The sequence below is a fragment of the Aedes albopictus genome, chromosome 2 (assembly GCF_035046485.1).
Source record: "Aedes albopictus strain Foshan chromosome 2, AalbF5, whole genome shotgun sequence".
Taxonomy (NCBI): Eukaryota; Metazoa; Arthropoda; class Insecta; order Diptera; family Culicidae; genus Aedes; species Aedes albopictus.
In genome coordinates, this window is record NC_085137.1 from 256,986,164 (window position 1) to 257,010,191 (window position 24,028).

The window sequence follows — 24,028 nt, forward strand, 5'->3', positions numbered from 1 at the left end:
TACTTATTATTATTGTTATTTTGTGTGGTGTAGAACCATATTTTCAATAATACTAAACATTTTCCAAATTTCTTCAAGCTGTTCTAAACTTAACTATATTGTGAAGATTTTATAGAAGAACTGGAATAAAAAGACCAACCGTACTTCTAGATAGAGCATTTTGAACATTTATAGTTGATTTCCGATACACTCCTTAAGAAAACGAAATAAGTCAAATAGGTACTCATACTGTGCAAAGTGCTGAAACAATTTGTACTGATGTTAAACAATGGTGTTCTGGAATTTACTAAAATTTTGGTGGAAATTCAGCAATGCATATTGCCAACTTTTTCATGACTAAAAGCGTTTGGTGTGAATATCAACGGTTAAGACAAGCGTTGGCGACGATTAAGATAGCCTGCTTTTTTATCTCCAACAATAATAGCTATCCATTTCGGTCATAAAGAGTTTTATACCTACAACACCAGTATGCAATGCACGAGATACTACATAGCTAACATAACACAAAAAAGAGTAGAACGAGCATCGCTCCCACAGATAGATAATAAAGTTCTATAGTCGGATGGCTCGTCAATATCCACAATGTACACATAATTCATTCAACCATCAACCAACGGATGGTTGTCCAGCGCAGTTCACCTGTGTATGATGATATCTCTGCCCGGCACGCTTACACCTTCCTTCTGTTCTTTAAACATATTCTTGTTCGCGGTGTAGGTGCTTGTGTAGTCGGTACACAGGTTGTTATATCCATGTTTCTTTTCTCCAGAAAGCTGTATTAGCTGGTAGCAGGTCGTATATATGTGTATGTAATTTTGATTCATAAAAACTGTTCATTCTCTGTCTAGGAGAGTTTCTGCTCTCGTCGTGATGAGTTTTTATGCTAGCTTTATTCCGCAAGTAAGTGTCGGATATCAAACAGGTATGCAACTGACTCTCCATCCACGTATACAAATTAAATCCAATTAGCATACAAAACTAATTTTGTCGCACTTGTCTCAGGTAATCGCCGAAAGAAAGACGTGTATAGTGTGTCAAAGTGCCTTGCCCGATTCGAGATACAGTGGATTTAAATGTAGAATCATTAGCGCGATTGCTCGATACGTTTGAATAAGTGCGTTTTAAGTGCGAAGTGATGAGTTCTAATAAGGGCGCAGATGAAACTGACCGCAGTGCGGTGACTAATGGTGACCACCAGCAAAACAATGCCACAGCAATGCCTTCGGCGACGGAGTCCGAAAATAAGACTGCTACCAGCATTCAAGAGACCTCGCTTTCAGTGACGAATAACTTGAGCGGGACAGCAGATAAGGAAACACCCAAGACTACCAATTGGGTCAAGTTTGATGATGAAGATGATGGCGGTAAAAAGGTACGTTTTTATCTGTTTTTAACGTAATATCAGTGTTGATTACTGAGCCATTTAAACTTCTACAACCCTCTTTGAGTGGCGATTAGTATTAAATACTTATTTGTAAATGATCAATAAATTTGTCTTGCATGTAGTCTTCTATGCAAAATGGGTTGAGTTCAATATTATTTCAGTTGTATATCAATACGAAAAGTTGGTGAGCTCCGGTATGCGATAGCCGATGTACGTGTTCAAAATAAATACGAAAAACATACATCCGAAATCCGAGGCCAATGGAATTTCTGTATGGATGTAGTTGTTATTGCACCTTCTCTAATCACCTATAAAGCACCACAGATAGGATTGAAACATGCATTTGCATAGTAGTGGCTCGGGGTGCTCTGCTAGCGGTAGGGCTGACTAACGACGAGCAAATTGTTTTGTCGTCACGTGTTACCATTTTTCCGCTTCATTTAGATTCATCAATGAATCAAAGTGGACAGCAGCTGCCAGTCTCAGCTCGTTGGCGTTTGTTGTTACTATAGCCGTACAGCAGTTGAACATGTTTTACAATGGATAGACAGGCAGAAATAGGTTACCTGGCGACACAGTTTACAGAGGTGATTTTCTGAATACCACGGATGAGATCATTGAGACTTGGATTAATCCGGCATGAATGATCATAAACCTCGGAATTTTACCTGTAAAAGAAAATCGAGTTAAATACTGTTTCGTTCCAAGACATTGAAGATGATATGATCTTACAGTTGACGTATAAATACGTACATCAACGCTCAAAAGTTTGGGGTGACGCCCTCAAAAACATGTCATTTTTTGACCCATATCATCACCAATTTACGTCAGATAATAAGTCAAAGAAACTTTGAACATGATTTAGGTGAAACTTTTTAAAAAATATTTGTATCTAAACTTAACTTAAAGTTAACAAATTGTCTAAAAAATAAATTTGAACTTACGAAAATTTATGATGAGAGCGGCAATATAACCTATTTTATATAAGCTTTCAACTGTATTTTTTTGTCGAACTTAACCTTCCGTAACTCGCGCGGTTGGCCACCACCGCCAGCACCACGGTAATGCAGAATACAAAAAGCGAGATTTTTTCAACGTGTTGTACAAAATACAACAGCGCGATCACTCGAGGGTAAAAAAACTAGGGAAAAAGTTGTTAAGTAAATTTACTATTTATGTCATCGACCAAAAGTTTGGGCTCACCGCTCAATATGATGTATCAGGGTAACTTTAGTAAAACATGGAAAAGTGATTTGGGGTGACCCCAAACTTTTGATCGGGAATAAAACGGAATCGTATTTAATTCGATTTTCTTTAATTAATTCGGTATTTATTTTATATTTCAGCCTTTTGAGGCCTAATTTTCCCAAGCATTATTATTCAATTGTTACGTACTTCTTCATTTTAGATGCTTAAAAACATAAATGTGACAAAACAATTGTAAAGGATATTTTTTGCATGTGCTAGCACATACAAACTATCTATGAGTTGTAAATGTGTAAATGTAACTTTTACATACAATTCTAAATTGTTTAAAAGTTCAGCAAACATATTATCCAAACTGAAATTCAGGACAAGTGAATCTACGGGGAAACGGCCGTAACAGTAGGTTTATTTGCTATTTTGAGCAACGCATCATTACCAACCACAAGGATTGTATCTCAAGCTATATTATAAAATACTTACAGGACTACAGCTTGGTGGGATTACAGGAGTTCAAAGCTAGAAAGCCGTGATATCATTCATTAAACAATGCGAAAAAAGGGCCAAAATTGATATGGTGCTTGGTTTCTAATGAACCAATTGGGCTGAAATTTTGACGGTCGCCATGGAAATGGGGACTACGAAGGTGATGATTTTGTTTGTGATTTTCTGTGAGAAAGTGTGCTACTTTTCACTCATACGCACATAAGAAACCCTGTAGAAAGGGTGTTTCCTGGCTCATCAATTGTAGTCGCGAATGACGTGAATTTTGTTTTGTATTAAATTGATTGAGCTCTGTGCACTACATTAAAAGTTACAAATATACGATGCGACACAAAATTAAATCAGCAGGTTAAAATCCCACTTTAAAATCAAATACACACCTACGCTCTGTCTCTGTTGAGACGTAACGCCAGAAATAAGAAGAATAATCCATTTTACGAGCTGATTTTATGAAATAAATTTTGGCAGAAGTTGGCGCAATAATATGTGAATATCAAGATGATTATCAACATCGTTTGTCCTTTGGGGACAAATGGGTCGTATTTTCCCAGCCGAGAAAATCGATCATCACAAACGTGTTCTAGACCAACAAGGTTGCATCCAGAAAAGCGAAAATTCCGTTTCCAAAGAGTTAATCAATTTTTGGCACGGGTCGTTTTTTGCTATAACTCAGTTAATTTTTAACCATTCCGCATGGAAATGTGTATACAGAGAGACATCGTTCTATCTGTGTACAAAACATCAATTCAATAGTTTCAAAATTCAGCTTCTGGTACCAAAAATATAATTCATTACTTCCTCTTTCAGGACATTCCCAATCCCTTGGCACCGCCCACTTCTTATAAACCCACTATATCAGCCCCGGCTGTCAAAGACGACATAACTCCCGCAGTTCTACCTACGGAATCCGTTCACGTCAATCTAGATGCAAGGGTACCGAGTACCCCAAAGCAAGGCGCTCAAGCAAGTTCTACCACATCAACGGCTCCGTCAAGCCCACCAACAACGGCTAGCATAAACAAAACATCACAACCGGCAGTGATCGACATTCCGAAACAGTCCGTCAATGTTGTTCAACCGATCCAGTCAATGCGCACAATTGAACTCTCAACCGGTCGTGTCCGGGAGGGTTTCGGTAAGCAGTTTTTTAAAGTAACATTGGGACAGAAAAAAAACATTGGAAAGTTTTCTTTTTTTTGTAGCAAATGGCGATGTCATCGTTACATTGTTACCAACTAATACTCGTTGGCCATGGATAACGCCAGCCGTATTTCGCCCAGAACTTGTCCCCGAAGAATTGATGGCCCAAGGGTTAACGGTAAGTACCAAATAATTACGGGTTCTCCAATGGTTAACATCAGTCTCACCCACACCCCGCCAGATCAAGTTGTGTTTTCTTATGCTAAACGTGTGGTGAAAATAGTCTTCATTGAGTTGTTGAACTACATTATTACACCAAGACTGGTGGTGATTGTTCAAAACCTTCGGGTAAAGTTTCACGTAGTTAACCCTCTTCTCACCTAATATTCATCAGCCAATTCATTTCCAGCGATGGAAGAATAGCCAGTTACCCATACAAGGTGAACGGCGTTTGTTGAATTCAGCTCCTCGACAATCGATAGCTCCAGTTAGCCTAATGGTTAAGGCTATGGATCGCCAATCCGGAGACGGCAGATTCGATTCCCGCTCCGGTCGGGAAAATTTTCTCGACTCCCTGGGCATAGTGTATCATTGTACTTGCCTCACAATATACAAACTCATGCAATGGCAGGCAAAGAAAGCCCTTCAATTGATAACTGTGGAAGTGCTCAAAGAACACTAAGTTGGAGCGAGTCAGGCCAAGTCCCAGTGGGGACATAGAGCCATAAAGAAGATGAAGAAGAAGCGATAACTAACTTCGACCTAGAGTTGGTCGAAGCAAGTGATTTTACATCAGCCTGGCTATCTGAATAGAAGGATATTACTTTGCCCATTACGTGTTGCTGAAGTGCTAATTGCACTCCGCACGTAAGAGCAAAGATTTCGGCCTAAAAACGGTGCAGTTTCTACTAAGTGAGTAAAACTGAGGTAGCCTTAGTTCACGAGAGTAGACACCAGCACCAGCTCGACCTTCGAGAAGGGAGCCATCAGTGTAACATAAGATGCCGTCTGAAATACTTCTCTCCAGAGAACCAGTTTTCCAATCTTCCCGGGAAAACAATTTCGTGGAAAATGTCCTGCATGGGAAATTACAAGCAATTGTAAGATCACTTGGAGCAAGGACAACTTTGTCCCAATTCACCAAAAGTGGAGACAACGAGGTGTGTGTTGAACTGCGGTTCACAGGAGTTTCCTCTAGTATACCGAGTACCCATAGGCGGTGAGTGCAAGAAAGTGCTTCTTGTTTGAGATGAATGTGGGGCAACGTCAAGGAGAACTTCTGAGCACTGCCGTGGGAGTTGAAGAGAACGCTCCAGACATTGCCATCAAGCACATCCTTTGGAGATGGCCTAATTTTTTACTGGATCGTTCTCACTTCGCCCTTTTGCCACCACATAAGACATCCATAGGCCAATATTGATCGAACAACAGTTGTACAAATCTATTTGATATACTTGGGGTTTAGATACCAAGTTGTACCACGGGTTTGCCGACATTTCCCGAAGGCCATTCAAACTTTGTTGATTTTGAACTCAACGTGGGGTGTCCAGGAAAGTTTGGAACCAAGAATAACTTAAACTTACTTTATCTGTAAGTCACATCGATTTGAGAATCAAAGAGACGTGAAGGTCGAACGCCATTAAGGTTTCGCCTTTCCGTGAAAAAAAAACAATGGATGTTTTACTCGTGTTTACTGAAAGGCCATATTGGCAACACCAACCCTCAAGTACCCGAAGAGTGCTTTGCATCAGGTCGAAAAGGGTGCTGGCTGATGCACTACCAACTAACAGTGGTAGGTAGTCGTGGGCAAAACCATAAGTAGGATAACCGCTATTATTGAGTTGCCTAAGATAGAGCTGTTTAGTCTCTAGGACGTAAAACTAATAAGTTGAATGGTGGCACCACCTATACAGATAAGTTGCAAACATCTAAATTCCTGACAATTAATGCCCCTGATCATTACAAAACTTTGTCGAAGACTCCATGTACCGGAATTGCGAGATTGCGATCCTGGCCCTTAGTGCAGTGGACTGACCAGATTGATAGGCATGTTGGTTCACATGAAGAGGCCTGTTGACCAGATGAACATCACGGATGTGATGATCCATAATGCGTTCTCAGCATTTCAGAAGAAAAGATGTCAAACTGATAGGTCTGAAACTCTTTGCTTCTTCATACGACGCACGACCCACTTTCGGAATAAACTATACAGTAATATCCCGCCAAGATTTGGGATTATACCCTGTAGCAAAACTGCAAACAAGTATTTTTCTTTTAAAACATGTTTGAAATAATCAAATCCTTTCTGAAGCACAATGGGATAAACCGCATCTGCCCCAGGATATTAGAACGGAGCTATTTAGTGCCAATGCAATCGATTCTGTCAAAGAATAAGTTATATAGGGCAGAATTAACGGGTGCAAGACTGATTACACTCATTCAAAAAGGGTATTCTGCTTAGATGTTTCGAATAGTCGGTACAAGATTCATAAATATGTTTAAGCTCAGTTTAGTACGAATAAAGGATTGCGGATAACTCCGACATTGAGGGTTACTTTCAAGGCCAACGATAATGAAAATGTCGTAGGTAGATTGAGAAGATTAAGAGTAACCTCTGCACTTGGGATCTATCTGCGTTAATTTAACACCGTTGTTTTCCTTTCAGCTCACCGTCGAGGAGTACGTGCATGCTATGGAAACCCTTGTAAATGACTATCGGTTCACCATGTACAACATATGCTACAAGCGTGTTCTGGTTGTGTGGATCCTGTTTGCGTTCGTAGTTTTGTTGGGACTGCTGTTTTCCGGCCTATATGGAATCACGCTGTTCTCCCTTGGAGTGGGATGGCTTTTCCTCAACGCGGCCGCGATCTTTTTGTGTATGTGGGTGAAGCTACGGCTTGCCCGTGGACTGGAACGTTGCATGGCTCGAGTGAACAAGCAATTGATACGACACAAAATTTTGCTGGCCCTAGATGACCGAGGACACATTTCCTGCCACAAGGTTAACCTGTGCTTTATGTACTTTGAACCGTCGCAGTGCATTAGCTATCTGAATGAGTTTATCGAGAGAAGCGAACAGAATGGAAACACGATCGAGCCTGGCTGGGAAAGTCGGTTAGATGTTGCTACAAATGATATCGTAATTCAGGGAGCTAACACCACTCGTCTGTCGAGAAAACAGGTAAGTGTCATGGATGTTTGCATGTGTAAAATATATATGTTTGGATAAAATATTTTAATAATTTGACAACAGTTTTGAATTCAAGAGATTTTGGATTTTTGTGCAGTTTCCGTAAACAAACTGTATTAAACACCATCAACAAACTTCATTGATTTTACTAAAAACTAGATGCCGGCAATTTCTTGAACATTAGAAAATCTGAACTTTTACTGAAATTAGAACAGCTGAATACGGTGCCTCATTTTAAGTGTGTACCTAATCAAGAAAATAAATGATTGATAGAAGATACGAGACTAATAACAACATCTATTACGTTTATTGAATCTGTGTCAAATCAACCAAAAAAAGGTATACACTTTCAATTATGTGTCCCCGAGTAACCACAAAGAACTGATTTAGCGCCATTAATGGGCTGGCAAGTTCTATATTACTGGTACTATAGCCCTATAAGCCCAAAAGGCAAAATGTCGTGCTAAAGGCTGGCAAACTTGAGAAATGGACCATAGCCCATTAGCCGTCCATCAATTGCGAAGATTTACGAACATATCGCATTTTCAAAATTTTCAAAGATTATCATATAAACAGCAATCACTTAATTTGGAAACTATGAGAAAACATTTTTTGAGTGAATTTAAATTTTTAAGTGTCCAAACGAAAATGATTTGTTTGATTCAGAACTAAACTTTTTGAAAATACGTGTTTTGTTTCCTTTCTGTAACTGCACAAGAATCCAAAATTAAAAAAAAAATACTATTGCTTAGAACATACTTTAAGCAATAAATCTAATTTTTAACTTCCATGTAAAATAATGTAACCTTTAGGGCAGAGCAGAAGAAATTTTCCTACGATATCTGCAGCGTTGGGGCAAGGATTACCTACGGAGGCGCCTGGATTGGACCATTGAAGAGAACGGCATTGTTTCCTCACCTAGACACATACCAACTGCCTATTGCCCTTGTCAATATGCGGAGGAAGTGCTTTTACATAAAAAACCAAAAGATGACCCTCGAGTTTGTTGTGCATCACTTCGTCAGCGAGTACAAAGGCTAGGGTTTCAGTTTTGAATCCTCTTGAACAAATGCATAAAAGTAAACAAGCGCCAAACAGATCCAATCTTAAACAAAAGCGAAATAAAGTGAAGCATACTGTACAACTTATGAAAATTTACTAACATTTAGTACAAACGTGTTAACATACTGTGCCTCAAAAAGAAAGTTTAGAAACCTAACAAATGTCAAAAATCGGTGGAGGGTGATACAAATTCTGTAGATAACTGACCAAAATCTACTTATAAAGTAGGATTTTTATAAGTCGATAAGTTTAAAATTATAAAATCTACACAATACCAACTTAAGTCATAGCCATCATGCCCAAAAAAGACCAACAAAAAGAAATTAACATGCTTTGTTACAGGAACGAGGACTGCTGCTGTTGCTGCGTTATGCCTCTAGATGGGGCAATGAAACGATGCGTGGATTGCTTGATGTGACGTCCGTTGAGCCTGCTCGTCACTGTCGTCAGTTCCAATGTCCTTGTCAGTATATCGAATTCCACCTCAAATGCAAACCTCAAGGCAAGTTGTTAAACTGTCCTAGTGTTTTCGCTCGGTGATGGATACTCAAAAAAAAACAGACGTACCACTTGAGATATTTTGATTGAAGAAAAGTTGTAGTTGGGATAGTTAAATCGTGTGAACTGAACAACATTCCATTGAAAGTGTGCTAAACATAGTAGAGAATTAAGTACTGACATGGTAAAATACTCAAGTGCTACGTCAGTTTATCATTGGAAACGTAGTTAGTTCGAACGTTTGGCTTAGTGGTAGAAGGTTTGCCATGGTTTTCATACATTATGTTGTACATTGGAAAAACTGCGTTAAGTGCCTTGGTGTTTCACTGAACATAACACGTATGTAACTATCACCATAACACATAACAAAATGATTTAGTGAACTGAACTGATGGATATTTTGACCAATAACGAACCTAAAAACTCAAATATTTGCTCCAGTTAAATAGAAACATTTTGAACAGTCAATAAATTTTACAGGTTCACTAGAACATAAACGTACTTAAAACATCACGATCTTGATTAAACTTTAACGTACTTAATAAGCCATTTGTGTCTTAACTACAAATTTTATGAAAACAGTACGCTTTACTATTAAATTTAGGAAACAAAAGTTTGGAAACGTTGATTTAAGAAGCGACCTCGATGGTTCGAAAACTATTTTCGACCAGTCCGAAAATACGATGGGATGAGTAATGATATAAACCGATAGAAGCGAATCTTTTGACATTTTTTTGGTATTGTTACCTTTTGAAAAACATAAAACCATTCATCATAATTAAGGACCCAAAAAGTATTAATGCATAAAAATCATAATCTTATATATTTTATCATCATCATAAGATATCATATCATATAATCATTATTAACCCTCGAGCAGTCGCACCTTTGACTACCTGCAGCGACGCCGCGACCACGCTGTACACATGCGTGCATTTTTCAAGGTGCGTCAGTACACGACGCGACCGCTCTCGGGTTAAAAATTCTGATGATTCAGGGAAGTTCATGAGCTTATGATCAATTATGCTTTGGAAAACATGTTTGTCGATCATCAGGTTTTCGAGATATCCAAGATGTGGCGAAACTTTTAAAGGAGACAAATTATGCATGCAATACTTTTTTTGTGCGTCCATATTTATGGTGGCAGAGCGGTATAAACAAAACTCCACTAGCTCTAAACTGTCATCTCTTCCCACTGTACTTCCGTGGGCAGCATAATTGTCCCATGTTCTATAGGAATCCCTATTTACATGGGACAACTATGCTGCACACGGCAGTGTATTTTATTTCACCAGTTAGATAAATCGAAACGATTTTCTAGTAAACTGAACAGTAAAAGCTCGAAACTTTCCAGAGTACTTAATGGGAACTTAATTCCGTCCAAAAACACTAATTATGACTGTACCATTAGTAGACAACTGCTCATTTATGAAATATATGTTACTTTGTTGAATATGTTCGAATTTAAAAAGAAGATTTATTAGATTTAATAGTTAGTATCAATTGAACTGTAGTATAAACCCTGTTATAACGTTATAATTCCATCTGAAACGGTCGCTAATAAAATACTATTGTTTACCCATAAACTCACGTGTACAATTAATTCCGAAAACGCACATCCTTCCATTATCAGCACTACCTCTAATATGGTCAATAATTTCATTACTGTTTCTCGCCAAACAACTTTTCTATTTTCTCAACATTTCTATTTTTTAACACTACTCTATCGCTAAATGGTCTTTTATATGCACTTGAGTAATCTGGTTTTTATTTTAACCATTTGTTTGAGCAATCACATAAGTAGGTACACAATCCTTAACAATCATTACAGTACAACAAATTTAATATGAAATCATTCTTGTTTTTTTTTTGTCTATAGAATCCTGAGTAACAATGTTTATAACGAATCAGTTTGTGATTTCTGAAACAAATGCTATACCGCAGCCACTCGCATAATAGTCCCATTTTTTCCTGAGTTTCCTAACCATATGGGACTGTTATGAAAGCTTGGCAGTAAGGTCTGGAACCATTTTTTTGGGCAGGGCAGGCGGAACTATTTTGGACTAACTAAATCAAATTTGACCCAATTGACATGATTTTTGGGACACGGTGAGATAAACAAGTACAGCCATGAACAAAAATTGATTCGAAATTAATTGAGTTATAGCAGAAAATGACCAAAATAGGCCCCCTGTTTTCACTGGGATAACCAATAAAATCATTATGATATCAGATTATGTTACATTTAAAAATACTATACAGATGTAGGATGACTTTGGGTGTTATCGGCAGGTTTGTTCCTTTTGTCATGACGGGTTTTTATCGACAAAATTGCCTGAAAAGTCGTTTGATTCAACTTGATTGGAAAAGATTTGAGGTCAACTTTGAGTTTTACAGGTTAAAAACCCCATGACGAAGAGAACGAACGGGTGAAAATATGTAAATTCCCCTAGTAAACAACTGATTTCATGAGTTTGCATGATGGAATCCTACGCTATCCAACGGTACATTGTAAAGCCGATGAGCTATAGAGCTTGCTGACGTTTATTCACCTTTCTCTTTCAAACATGCAGGCGGAATAGGATTTGTTGTCATCGGGAAAGGTTTCCCGATGAAAACAAATCCTATCCCGCCTGCATGCTTGAAAGAGAGAGGTGAATAAACGTCAGCAAGCTCTATATAATGGAAGGCGGCTAGAACTTTCGTAGAAAAAAATATTGTCGCGCTTATCTTTTATTAGAGTTCTGCGGCGGTCGTACGCTCGCAAGGCATACCGCCGCATGACAGTCGCAAGGCAAAACAAAAGAAAAAGTGTTCCCGCCAAAAACAAAAGCACGTGGGTTTCGCGAAGTGACAGATGTTTTCGAATGTATTTGTGACGAACGGCAAGAGTAGCTCAGTGGAATGAGTGTTCTTGCTGTCAAACCCCATATAGTGGAATTACATACTTTTAAATCTGGTGACGCTGTTATGATTAGTGACTGTCGCGCTGATATCAGAAGCCAGAGGAAGATAATCGCCATATTCTGATTTTTCTTGAGAGGCATAATAACAGAAATATAGACGCGAAAAACACTGTGCGAACATAACAACGCTGGCACCAAAAGCAGAAAAAAAACCAAAAGGATTAGTTTACCGTTGTACCCCAAAGTAACCAACTCAATAAAATCAAAGTTTAAATAACATGGATTGCAAGTAGTGCATAAAAGCGGTTACTCAAGGAATTACTATGTAATCTGAAGGACAAGGTTCCCCCGGATGAGTAATCAGGATTTTTTTATCTGTTTTAACGATATTTTTAGCCCTAGGCTAGTTCATCTCGGGACCCACGCTTTACTTCCCTTCCGAAGGAAGAACTCACATTTTGCGAGTTTGTCGGGAGTGCGATCCCAGGTCCTCGGCGTGATAGTCAAGGGTTCTAACCATCACACCAGGTCCGCTCCACTGATCAGGAATTTATGACATTCCGTGTAGAGACTGTCCAGCTGGCTACATAGGTCAGACACGCCGGAAATTCAAAACCAGGACAATTTCTAGTTGAATTTGTAGATCAATGTTTGGAATTTTATCGCGAGTTAGGGTAGTGGACGTATTTTGGCCCACCTTGAAAACTTCATTACATTTATCATATAATCTCTACAAAGTCTTGGCAAATTTAGAACTTCCTCACACTATTTTGTTGCGTAATTATGTTTAAGTACTTTTACTTTAGTTTGTGTGATCCGTTGGAATTGTCAAGCTGTTATACTTCCGGAAGATGTATTGTTGTTGTTGTCAGAGAGCGAAGAGCAAACCAACCCAACTTTGACAGTTCGGCGCGGGAAGCCAAAATTGAGTAAACAGCATTGAACTCAAATTTGAGTATTTTGAACTAGCAGTTGGGTGAAAAAAAAACTTAGCCGGTAGGTACTTTGCCACACGGGATCAAATGTAAAAACCCACTTCAACATCGCTTCCACGAACTCAAATATGGGTTCCCGCACGCAACCCCGAAGTTGGGTGAAATACACTAAGGTCTTTTTTTACACGGGTAATTTTTCTGCTTTAACTCGGTCAATTTTGAACCTACCTATCTGATTTTCCGTACACAGGTAGTACTAACCGTGTCTACCTGTGTACAAATTTTCATGTGAATTGGCTCAAAATTGACCGAGTTAAAGCAGAAAAACTACCCTATAAAAATACCTTAGTGTAAACTCATATTTGGGTACTTTGTTTTCTCCGTGTAGTGGCGGCCCGACCAAACACAGTACCTTTAGCATTGGGCGATTACGTTTTCGTGACGATGTTTTTTAATTAAATTTGTTGTAGGTGTTACGTCTGTTTCTCTGTGCCCTAACGTTCCCTTCCCATATTCAAACTCCTAGTAGCTTCTCATAGTAACGCAGAGAATTCCTTGGTTATTGGCCTTAGCGAGAATCACGTCATCTCTTCCTTCCCTATTCTTAATTGACTTGCATTCGGACGCGGCCGGCGCTGGTATTGCATGGTTCATTACATCACACATTTGCGTTGCGTAATGAACTATTACAGCACTGTTTTCAGTTTGGATCAACTTCTTGATGCTTTCAGGGCACAAATTTTGAAAAATTGTGACAACTGCGTAGTATAACAATGATGCAACAATGATCAGACCACAGACAAACAGACGTAACACTTCGAACATTTTTCGATTCACATGATAGTCCAATGCTAAAAGGACTGAGTTTGGCCGACCATCAACTAGGTGGCGGTAGTGGGCAAACGTCAAACTCGAACAAAAACGATGCGAGCGCCACGGACAGTGAATCAAAATTCAACCATCGCGCAACAATAATGACAATGTCGCAACCTGTATTTGTTGCGACAAATAAACCCATGCGACATAAGTTTGTCCCAACTTGAAAATACTGGGATTAACATCGTACACCACGAGTTTAGAGATTTTTAAGCCTTGCATTGCGATTTTCGAACGATAACTTCGAGTCGGTAAACACTGCAACACCACCGTAACTGTGACGTAGTAGGACTCCCGATTGCGATAGCATTCTACACAGTTGCACTCCAAACTCATTTCTTTGACCACCGACATCCGAGGGTGGAAGAGAATGTTATCACTGGATAATGCACATTTTTTCGTCACTTTCAAATTTTGTTTTATCTTCACACGTGCACAGATTCCACCAAAACTACGGCAAACATACTCAAATCTATGCCGGAGGGCGTAGCACCAACCTGGGTTCTTACTTCTAACCAAAAATAAGAAACAAAACAAACAGCGCTTCAATCCTTTGTTTTTCGTAGGATGAAAATGGTAGCCACATGCTTAATAAGGGAACTAATACGCAATACCCTAAAGAGAAGGGAAGAAAAAGATTGTCGAGTGGTTCATTTATAACTTTGGCTTCTAAATTTAGAAACAGTGTTAACACTGTTGTAGAGCAATCCTCAATCCCTGCAAAACAAAACATAAAAAAGACACTACATCGTCTTCAGCCAGAGGCTGTACAGACTGAAAATAACTAACACTGGACAACGGACAACGTTTACGACACCCAGTGGTCCTATGATGAATTTTTCGTTTGATGAAAAGTTTTCACCGACTGGAGCGGGAATCGAATCCACACTCAGTGGATTACAATACGTCTAAACGACTGGCGCCACAAACCGTACGGCCACGCAGCCCACATTGACATTCCTAACGTAATTCGTAAGGCTCTTTTTAGATATATACAAATCGATATAATGTAACTACGGATGTCGTGATACTATGTGGGTTTGTAGTTCATCGAAAATAATTAAACCCGTATTTCGTTGTTAGGGTGACCAATTTTGAGATGAGGTGGTTCAAAAAATCATTTTTTTTTCAAAACTAAAAGTTTTCAAATTGAATTATAGTTTTTAGGAAAAATATGTTGGAAAGGCATAATTATATATAGGAGTTTAACCCTCCTAGGATGTTAGGATTTTCACACCACTATAGCGTAGTGCACGTTCAGCGTGCCTGTGGGTTGAAATAAGTCACAGCCGGTTTCGGGTAATAATCAAATTGTTTCTAATAACAAACAACTCAGGGAATCATGATTAAATATACATATGTGCTTCAGACTAATGACTTAACAGAGCTGCAAACTAAAACTGATCTAACTATTCTTGTAGGATTCCTTCGCAGTTTCAACTTCGGAGCTCAACCAAGCATTGCTGGATCACATTCCGCTGCATATTAATAATTCAATAAAGTATTGCATTCGATATGAATGAAAAATATAAACAAATACATTAGTTAGATTCTTAAAACGAATTCCCCGCAAGCAGTTTTACCAACTTCGATTTACACACGAAATCAATGTAAAATATTCCTTATCAGATGCGACAACTAATATGTAACTTTTCATTAAGTTTGATTTGAGGTATATGACAACTTTACTATGAATTTTCAAACTTCGTCTGTTGGCATATCTTAAATATCATGTCAAAGTATTTTTGTATAAGTGAGTTTACTAAAAAAGTATTAGGGGGACTCACTAAACAGCGTAAACTGATTAAATTGATTAAAGCGATCACCAAGGCAATCTTGGATAATTTCATTGGCAATTTCATAAAATATTTCAAATAATCAGATAATCATGGCTTACGTAGTCAATTAATCTGTTTGGTGAATACCCTTATTAGTTTTGACCACGAATTGAAATTTGTTTTAGTAAAGCTATACAACAGAACATTATGCAAAATTTATAAGAATTCTACAATTATTTTCTCTAAAAATATATCGACTAGTCGACTAGTGAGATAGTCTTTCATATGAGAATTTTTGAAAAAATCTTTCTGACAGGATGTTAGCTTCTGTTAAAATATGTACATAGCTCAGAACTTTTAATGGCTTAATAAATGAATATTAAATAAATTTTCAATGGGGTAATGGATGAATATTAAATAAACATTCTAGAAAACGTCAGAAAGAAACCATGAAACTCTTCAGAAATCTTTTCCATTTAGAATCTTTTCTGAAAAAAAGCATTGGCGCCTCACTTGCCATTGACCGATTCACACTTATATGAAACGATTGACCCACACTTAGATATAACATAAAGTTCAATTTCCAGAAGCTACGTTCAAAATTTGAGCGAAGTCGATTAAGTCTAAGTCTCTTTGTTTGTATGTGAAAATTTGGCCAAATGTATGTAGAAATCTTTGAAGTGTCCCAAAGTCTGAGAAAAAAGTTATACCAGCATTAGGATTTCATTATTGATATTTTTCCTTTACATATACTGGAAAAACAATAATATTTTGCCTACAGTGGCTTTTTTAAATAATCTTTATTGGTATCTTTGGGCTGCAAAACGAGGAGTCAATAAGGACAGCCCCCACTCGCGTAACAGTCCCATTTCACTTTTCATCACATTTGAGTTAACGTTATGAATAATCATCATTTTCAATGTACATTTCTATAAACCATAATAAAAATTGTGGATTTTCATGTCAATGCGTGGAAAAAATACCAAATCATGCGCGTCCCTTATTGAAAGTACCCGCATAAGAGTCCTATTATGGATTTTTGTACCATGTAACACAAAACTGATTTTTCTGTGGTTTCTGAAAGTTGAGTTTTTATCTAGCAAGAGTTCCAGATGCTACTGACCATTTTTTTGGAGTTCCTTTTATAGTGACAACATGCCTATAGTATACTTGAAGGTTTCATATAAAGAACTCTTGGTTTAAGAGGCAATATTATAAGTTTTGGAAGCATTTGGAGAAATCTTCCATTTTTGTTTATTTTCAATCTACTACAAATGACACGCAAACTTCGCCCCAGTGCTGAAAATGTCATATCGACATATCTAGATTCAACCACCTACAACGTATTTCAGAAGCTGAACCTGAAAATATGGTAGGTATATGAAAAACTTGTGCGGCTAGACCAGTTCTACAAGAAAGTCACGAAAACTCGCTCTTTTTTCAAATATTTGAGAATAATGTCATCGACTATCTTTAAAAAATGACAATTGATGTTGCAGACTACATCCCAATATGGACTATCACACTTTTTTGGTACGCCCAAAAAGTGTGATAAAAGTGCACTTGTTTTTCCATTTACAAGGAATAAGTGCACTGAAGACCTTAACTTGATCCGACGTGGCCCGGCGCTGCAATCACATTTTGAAGGTGTGTGCACACTATTGTGTCAGTCCAATTTGGGGTGCAGTCAACAATATTCATGATGATGATCAATTGTCATTTTCGAAATGACATTTTCAGCACTGGCTGAGATAATTGTGTCAACTGATAGAACGATTTTTGACATCCCTGAGGCAAACCAGGTAAGTCGAAGGTAAAAATGTAGTATTGCTGACTGCAACACAAATTGGACTGACACAAAAGTATACACCTTCAAAGTGCGATTGCAGCGCAGGACCACGTCGGATCGAGTTGGGGTCTTCGGTACATTTATTCCTTGTAAATCAAGGAATAAGAGAACCGAAGACATCGAGATGACCCGAGGCAAATGTGCAAAGTGCGTAGGCGTACCAAAAATAATGTGATAGCCCAATTTGCGGTGTTATCTGCAATATACATAGCTAGAAAAATCACCAACTCCGGTAATGTTTTACAGGAATCTCAACCACTGAGTGCTCCTCGGTAAATATTTTTACCGAAAAAAAAATCAGTAAAATTAGCAAATTTCACCGTACTTCGTACATGTAACTTTTACTTACCCCAGGTAGAGGAAAAGAGCTAAATAATAGCATATTTTGATATGCAGATCAAAAAGTGATATTGGTTTGATTGATATAAGAGATAAAAGATCTAAAAATAATATCACAAATTTACTCCTGGAACATCATCATCATATCATATTTAGATTTTGTAAGATCTAACCAATAGCAGCGAGCTATTCGTTTGATCTTGAAATATCAAATTTTGATATTGTTCAGATGTTCCAGGAACATTTTTTAGATATTATTTTCAGATCTTACGTTTTGATCGTCAGTATTTTACCTCTACCCGGGACACGGAATAATTTTTCATATAACGCGTAATAGTTTTTTTTATGGATCGCCACGGTTTATTAAAATCCCCTTAAACTTTGCGAGCAGAGCAGAAAGCACTAACATCACATTTTAGATAGGGTACAATTATGTGGGTTGCTCGAACAGTGTACATATTTATAAATTATGACGATCAAATACCTAGATTCAGTTGAATGCAATTATCATATGCAATATTACGCTAAAATGGTGGATGTAAATAACACGTTAAAATAAAATATTCGTTTGACTCGGTTCCATGAAGTTTCATCATAATGTTGTGTTTTCTGACGGATTGTCTTATAGGCTACCCTTGCAGTTGTTGTGCGACCCTAACCGATCCACACTTTCAATATTCGTACTGACCCCGGCTACTGGACACATGTATCACTACGTTTCGAACTCTATGATAAATAACACCTAAGGACATTCAGGATCATCTTAGAGATACTGCTCTCATAACATTACAAGGCGTTTTTTTTTTTGACAATCGAGCAATAGAGCGACTCTGTTATGTGGAATCAAACAGGTAAATGTGTTCCATTTCCGGACACAATAAACATAGTGTAATACTTTTGATAACAAATTTATACAACTGACATTCCAAGCTTTACTATTAGATAATAATTGAAATTTATAATAATTAGTTGATACTTGTATAATAAAGCAATGATGTTCGATATATTGGTATAAATATTCTTTCGTGTATTTGCATAAAAAATATGATAAAAAACTTGTTTTGAAATTTGGTGCGGTGTTCGAAAACCTTCATTCAACACTGACATTTCAAAAGGACACAACTGCATTTCTATATACAGCATTATTCCTAAGATGTGAATCATAGCACGCCCCTCCTACGCATTACACATCCACTAACGGAAGGAGAGCATTCAGTATAGTAATAGAAGATGCGGTAGAAGATGATAAAGAAAGTCCTCAGTTTTAAAAGATAATGTTGGTTGTAAAAGTAATTACTCATTTGAGTTGCATTATGAACATTATGCAACTCAAATGAGTTGCATTATGGAAAAATCATTGCATAAAATTTTGTATGGAACTCGTTGCAAAACTCGACTTTTTCAGCACTCTTCGTAATTATCCAACTCGGCAAGCCTCGTTGGATAAATGTACAACTCGTGCTGAAAAAATCAACTTTTTGCAACTCGTCACATAAATAACTATTTTATTACAAGAATATACCTAAGAACTAAGTAAACATCTTTCAACATTTCTGAGAATTGTTCATGGGATTTCTGCAGAAGTTTTTCAAGAGATATCTGTTGGAGTATCTCCAGATATTTCTTCCAGAGGTTTTCCGATATGCGTCCAGGGCTTCTCACTGGATTCCTCCTGAACATCCATCCAGAATTATTCAAAGTTCCTTAACGAATGGCATTTAGAGGTTTTCCGGGTTAGCTTTCTAACAGTCTATCTCGGGATTTTTATCGATAATTTTCTAATTTCTCTTGAATTTCCTCACGGAATCACGGATTCCATGAAGATATCCTTAATATTTTCTCTCGGGATTACTCTTTGAACATTTTTTCGAGATGGTTTGAGTTATTCATGAAGTTCCTGTTGAAATTTCATCAATAAGACTTTGCCGAGTTTCTCACAAGATTTCACTTGGATTTCTTCGAATATTTCTCCGGAAATTTCTTTTAAGGAATTCCGTAAGTTATCCCAGCGACTGCTGCAGCCCGTGAAAAATCCCTGCAAGAAATCAGGGTGTACCTACCCGACAAACATTTTTGCTGAACAACGACTGAATAAACTGCTTTTCAGCATGATTTCAAAAATTTTGGCTGTATAAGCTGTTATTCAGCTATCATTGTTTCTTGGGTATTAAAGAAATCCCTAAAGGAGTAAATATCCAGAATCTTGGGACAATTTCCGGTAAAGATCCCGGGAAGAGTTCTGAGAATAATGCAAAGAAAAGCTGTAAAAAAAAACTCTCAGAGTGATCACTGCAAGTAATCTGGTACAACTACGAGGAAAAGCATAGCTCTGACAGAATTCTTGGCAAGAAATCAATGAGAAATATTAGCCAACGCTCCTGCAAAAATCCCAGTCACTCCTGAAAAAATCTGAGGAGAAAGTCCTGGGTAAATTCAGATTCGCTCTTAGAGACATCCCAGGACCAACATCGGAAGTAATCTTTTGAGAGAAGTTCTAGAAGAAACTCCAAGAGAAATCTCAGGAGAAATTTCATAATAAAATTCGCATGAAATACACAGAAAAAAATATGTAATTAAATTTCAACGAGAAATCATGCACATAAAGGGAATGCTAGAGTTAGTGCACTTTTACATGAGATATAATGTAAAATTACATTACCATCGTGTAAATGTCCGCCAACCATCGCGTAAGCCATCATGGACTCCAACCGACTACGCGACTATTGGCGGAAATTTACACGAACGTAACGTAATTTTACATGATATCTCATGTAAATATGCACTAACTCTAACATTCCCTTTATGTGTATGATTTCTCGCTGAATTTTAATTACATATATTTTTCTGAGTATACTAGCTGAAACTGCTATAGAACTGCTATAGAGGCGTCAGTCATCTAGGCGTTTCGTAAGCCTCGGGATGTGGGTTCGATTCCCGCTCCAGTCGGGGAAAACTTTTCGTCAAACGAAAAATTCTCCACTGGGCCACTGGGTGTTATGTGTGTTGTCCGTTGTCATGTGTTAGTGCTTGTTCAGTCTGTACAACCTCTGGTTGGAGACGATGTAGTGTCTTTTAAAAACCAGGGAAGAACTCTAGAAGAAAGCTCACAGAAATTTCTTGAAGGTATTACAAGAAAACCATAGGAAGAAATCTCGGGAGAAGCACATGCAAAAAAATGTGAAAAACTCCATAACAAATCCTTGGAGGAATTGTAGTAGAAATTCCAGGAATAACTTCTGTAGTAACTTTGAGAGAATTTCTGGGAAGATCTCCTGGGGAAGTCCCAAGAGGAACACCGGAAGGAATCGCGTAAAATCTCTAAGAGAAATCCCGAAAGAAATTCTAGTAGAAATTCTGCGACAACCTCTACGATTTATTCTGAGAGCAAATTCTTATAAAGAATTCGGGATAAATTCTGGTAGAAATCCTACGAAGTTTTTCTTGAGCAAAACGCAGATAGAACTCCGGGAAAATCCTACGAAGGGAGAACAATTTTCGAGAGTACCCAAGATATTCCCTATAAGTATTTCAGGTTTTTTCCTGTTAAACAAAATTCCATGAGGATTCCCGGTTTTCCAGGTAGGGAGACACCCTGTTTGGAATCGGATTGTTTTGTTGCTATTGTCGCAACCTCGCTTATCTCTCAACACGCGTGTTATTGATGGTTTCACCGACTACTTTATTTTGCTCCTACTGTTGCGGTATTCGTTCAAATCACCAGCAACATTTTTATATTAGTGGTTTAGGCGCATTTCCCACCCCACTGCAGTCTTAAAATGAATACCGTCTGCCCCCGTTGATGTGTTAAATGAAAGGTTTCGATCTATATTTTATTAGAAAAATGCAGAAATCAAGCTAATACTTGATTTTTGTATTAAAAGTGGCACTGGCCAAAACAGAAGCGTTGCCGCAGTTTTGGTCATATTCTCGGCTTTGCTTTATTTGATTGGCCAAATCACGTGTATTTCTTATGGGAGTGGCCAAATTAGAAGCACCCTGGTCAAAATAGATATATAGGAGCTGTTTTTTTAAGGAAATTTTTTTTTTCTTCCAAGTTTTAATCAAAGTGTATGGTTTTTACAGCTTTAATCATCATATTATATTAAAATCTACTAGTAAAAAATGAATTTATGCCGATTTAGATCGTAACAGGCTGAATACCGCACTGTGGCCAAAATTCCGGGCTGACCAAAACTGAAACTTCTACCCTATATATTTAACAATATATCAACATATAAATATATGCTACGCATACTGTGTTCTTTGAATTGTTTTTGATATTTTTATAAACAAATTTTTAACAAAACAGTGCTGACTACATGAAATTACAAGAGCATTGCATACTTTTAGGCGTTTATCGGTGCATGCCGATTTCAGTCTCAATTTATAAAATTGATTCCAATTGATGATGGATTTTCATATGTAGGGTCTGGGACCCTTTTAAACAGGGGACCTATTTTGGGCACTTGCTGCTATAACTCAGTCAATTTTTAACCAATTGACATGATTTTTGGAACATGGTGAGATACATAGAGTATCAATCTATGCACAAAAATTGACGACTATTGGTTATAATAGCAAGAGCCTAAAATAGGTCCTCCTGCTCAAATGATCCCAGACCCTATTGTTTCAATCTACGCTTGCGTTCTTCTCAATTGATTGAAAGAATCATAGTTATAACTTATAAGATAGCTATACAACGCCTATCGCATTATCAAAATTATCCCGTTTTACGATATGTATATGAAGAATTTGTGCGGTTAAAAAAGCCACAGAAAAACCGCTCTATCTCCAATATTTAAGGTAAATGTCATCGACTACCCTCGAAAATGGCATTTGATATTCATGCTGAAGACGCCAAGTGAGATTTACTAAGGAAGCTGAATTCATATTATTATTTAAAACAACAATTTCATTTGTTTGCTCAATTTTTAAACAAAATTTCGCGTATTCCTTCAAGCGACAATTAAGTTCAATCTTTGAAGCAATCATGTGAATCGAATGTTGTTAAACCCTTTATCGCAACGTATATTTTTTACTAACACACAAACTTTATTTCTATCGCACGACCAAGCGAATACTAGTTTTTACTAATCTTCAGGTGAACGGAACTGCATTGCAAAATATCATGACTAAAATACGAACGCACTGCTTTTACTGCAAATAGTTTTGTTGTGTGTTGTAGCTTAACTCTTTGGAAAACGATGTTCAAAATTAATTGGAATTTTGCAGGCTATCCGTGTAAATGGCTAGCGCCAATCGTTGGTCATGTTTACCCCTATAATTAAGAATGAAACCAATGATGTATACTCAAGAAGTATTAATTATATTTACAAAGTTTTAATGTTACCAATATACGATATAATATGTATTAAAATATGAGAAAATAATAAATCTGTAAAAATAAACATCATGGAAATGGAAATAATTCATGTATACAAATTGATTTAATTCGAAACCACCTCCCTGCGGCTACAGATTTCAGCTTTTTATGGTAAGTCTTATTTTCTCCAAATCCTCGTCAATCTGTCGCTGAATGTTGTCCCTTGCTGCCTGCAGCTCGTTCTGTGTGGCCAAGAGTTTCTTCTTCAGGTTCTCGATGTCGACCTTCATACTGTGGAACTGTTCGTGGTCTTCCAGGTAGGTTTCGAAAACCTTCCACCAGTCTTCGATGTCGGGCTCTTCTGCGTTGCTGGTGTCGAACGAACGTATTTTCTCCAATGGCTTATGTTCCACGCAGAAAGTTTCCAAATCTTCCATTATCTGCTCGATCGATGGGGGCACGGGTTGCGGCGAGAGTTTATTCGACTTTTTGAACATGTCGCTGTTTTCAAACGGAACAAGCAGTGTTATTCGTAGGAAAAAATTGATATTGCTACTTCAAAAATGTTTTTTTTTTTTTATAATTTTTCAACAGCTGAATGATGGTTGGTCAAGCTAGTGGGTGCATTTGCACTGTGCGATGAGATTATTCCAAATGTCATAACGTCATGGGCCACCACAGGTACAGTGTGTGCTGAATGACCCTTTCGAAGCAGGATGACGATTTTTCATATTATTGATTTTTTTTACCTAAAGAGAATCTCCATCTGATGGCTTCGTTCAGTTACAGAGTATTTATCTACCCGAGCAAAGTCCTACAACAAAATGATATTAAATCCAAAGCACGATTTGTAATCGACAGCAAATTTATATCACATTTTGATAGCGATTTATCTTGATAAAATTTGATTTCAAATTTTGATTTCATTTTGCTGTCACTTCGAATTATTATAGGGTAGGGCGGGGCAAGATGGGTCGCGGGGCAAGATGGGTCAGTGTCATTTTCGGGCACATTACTCATGTTTTGATTATGTTGATA

The 24,028-nt window shown here is 37.6% G+C and overlaps 2 protein-coding genes across 6 annotated transcripts; one reads left to right on the forward strand and one right to left on the reverse strand.

The window, feature by feature from the left end:
• The first annotated feature begins 692 nt into the window (after positions 1-692).
• On the forward strand, positions 693-23,036 carry LOC109427947 (uncharacterized). Of its 5 annotated transcripts, none has more exons than XM_019703605.3 (7): positions 693-922; positions 1,003-1,372; positions 3,899-4,226; positions 4,294-4,409; positions 6,897-7,415; positions 8,829-8,988; positions 15,123-15,238. In XM_019703605.3, exons 2-7 carry the CDS (start codon positions 1,136-1,138, stop codon positions 15,188-15,190), a joined length of 1,428 nt encoding a protein of 475 aa, XP_019559150.3. In that variant the 5' UTR covers positions 693-922; positions 1,003-1,135; the 3' UTR covers positions 15,191-15,238. The 5 variants fall into 5 exon arrangements, with proteins under 5 accessions (XP_019559150.3, XP_019559151.3, XP_019559152.3 ...); XM_019703606.3 differs by lacking the exon at positions 15,123-15,238 and adding an exon at positions 18,296-19,058 and having other exon boundaries at positions 694-922; XM_019703607.3 differs by lacking the exon at positions 15,123-15,238 and adding an exon at positions 22,900-23,036 and having other exon boundaries at positions 695-922.
• Positions 22,973-23,631, reverse strand: LOC109428268 (uncharacterized). Its single transcript, XM_019704003.3, has one exon. It carries the CDS (start codon positions 23,485-23,487, stop codon positions 23,149-23,151), a length of 339 nt encoding a protein of 112 aa, XP_019559548.1. The 5' UTR covers positions 23,488-23,631; the 3' UTR covers positions 22,973-23,148.
• Positions 23,632-24,028: the final 397 nt, after the last annotated feature.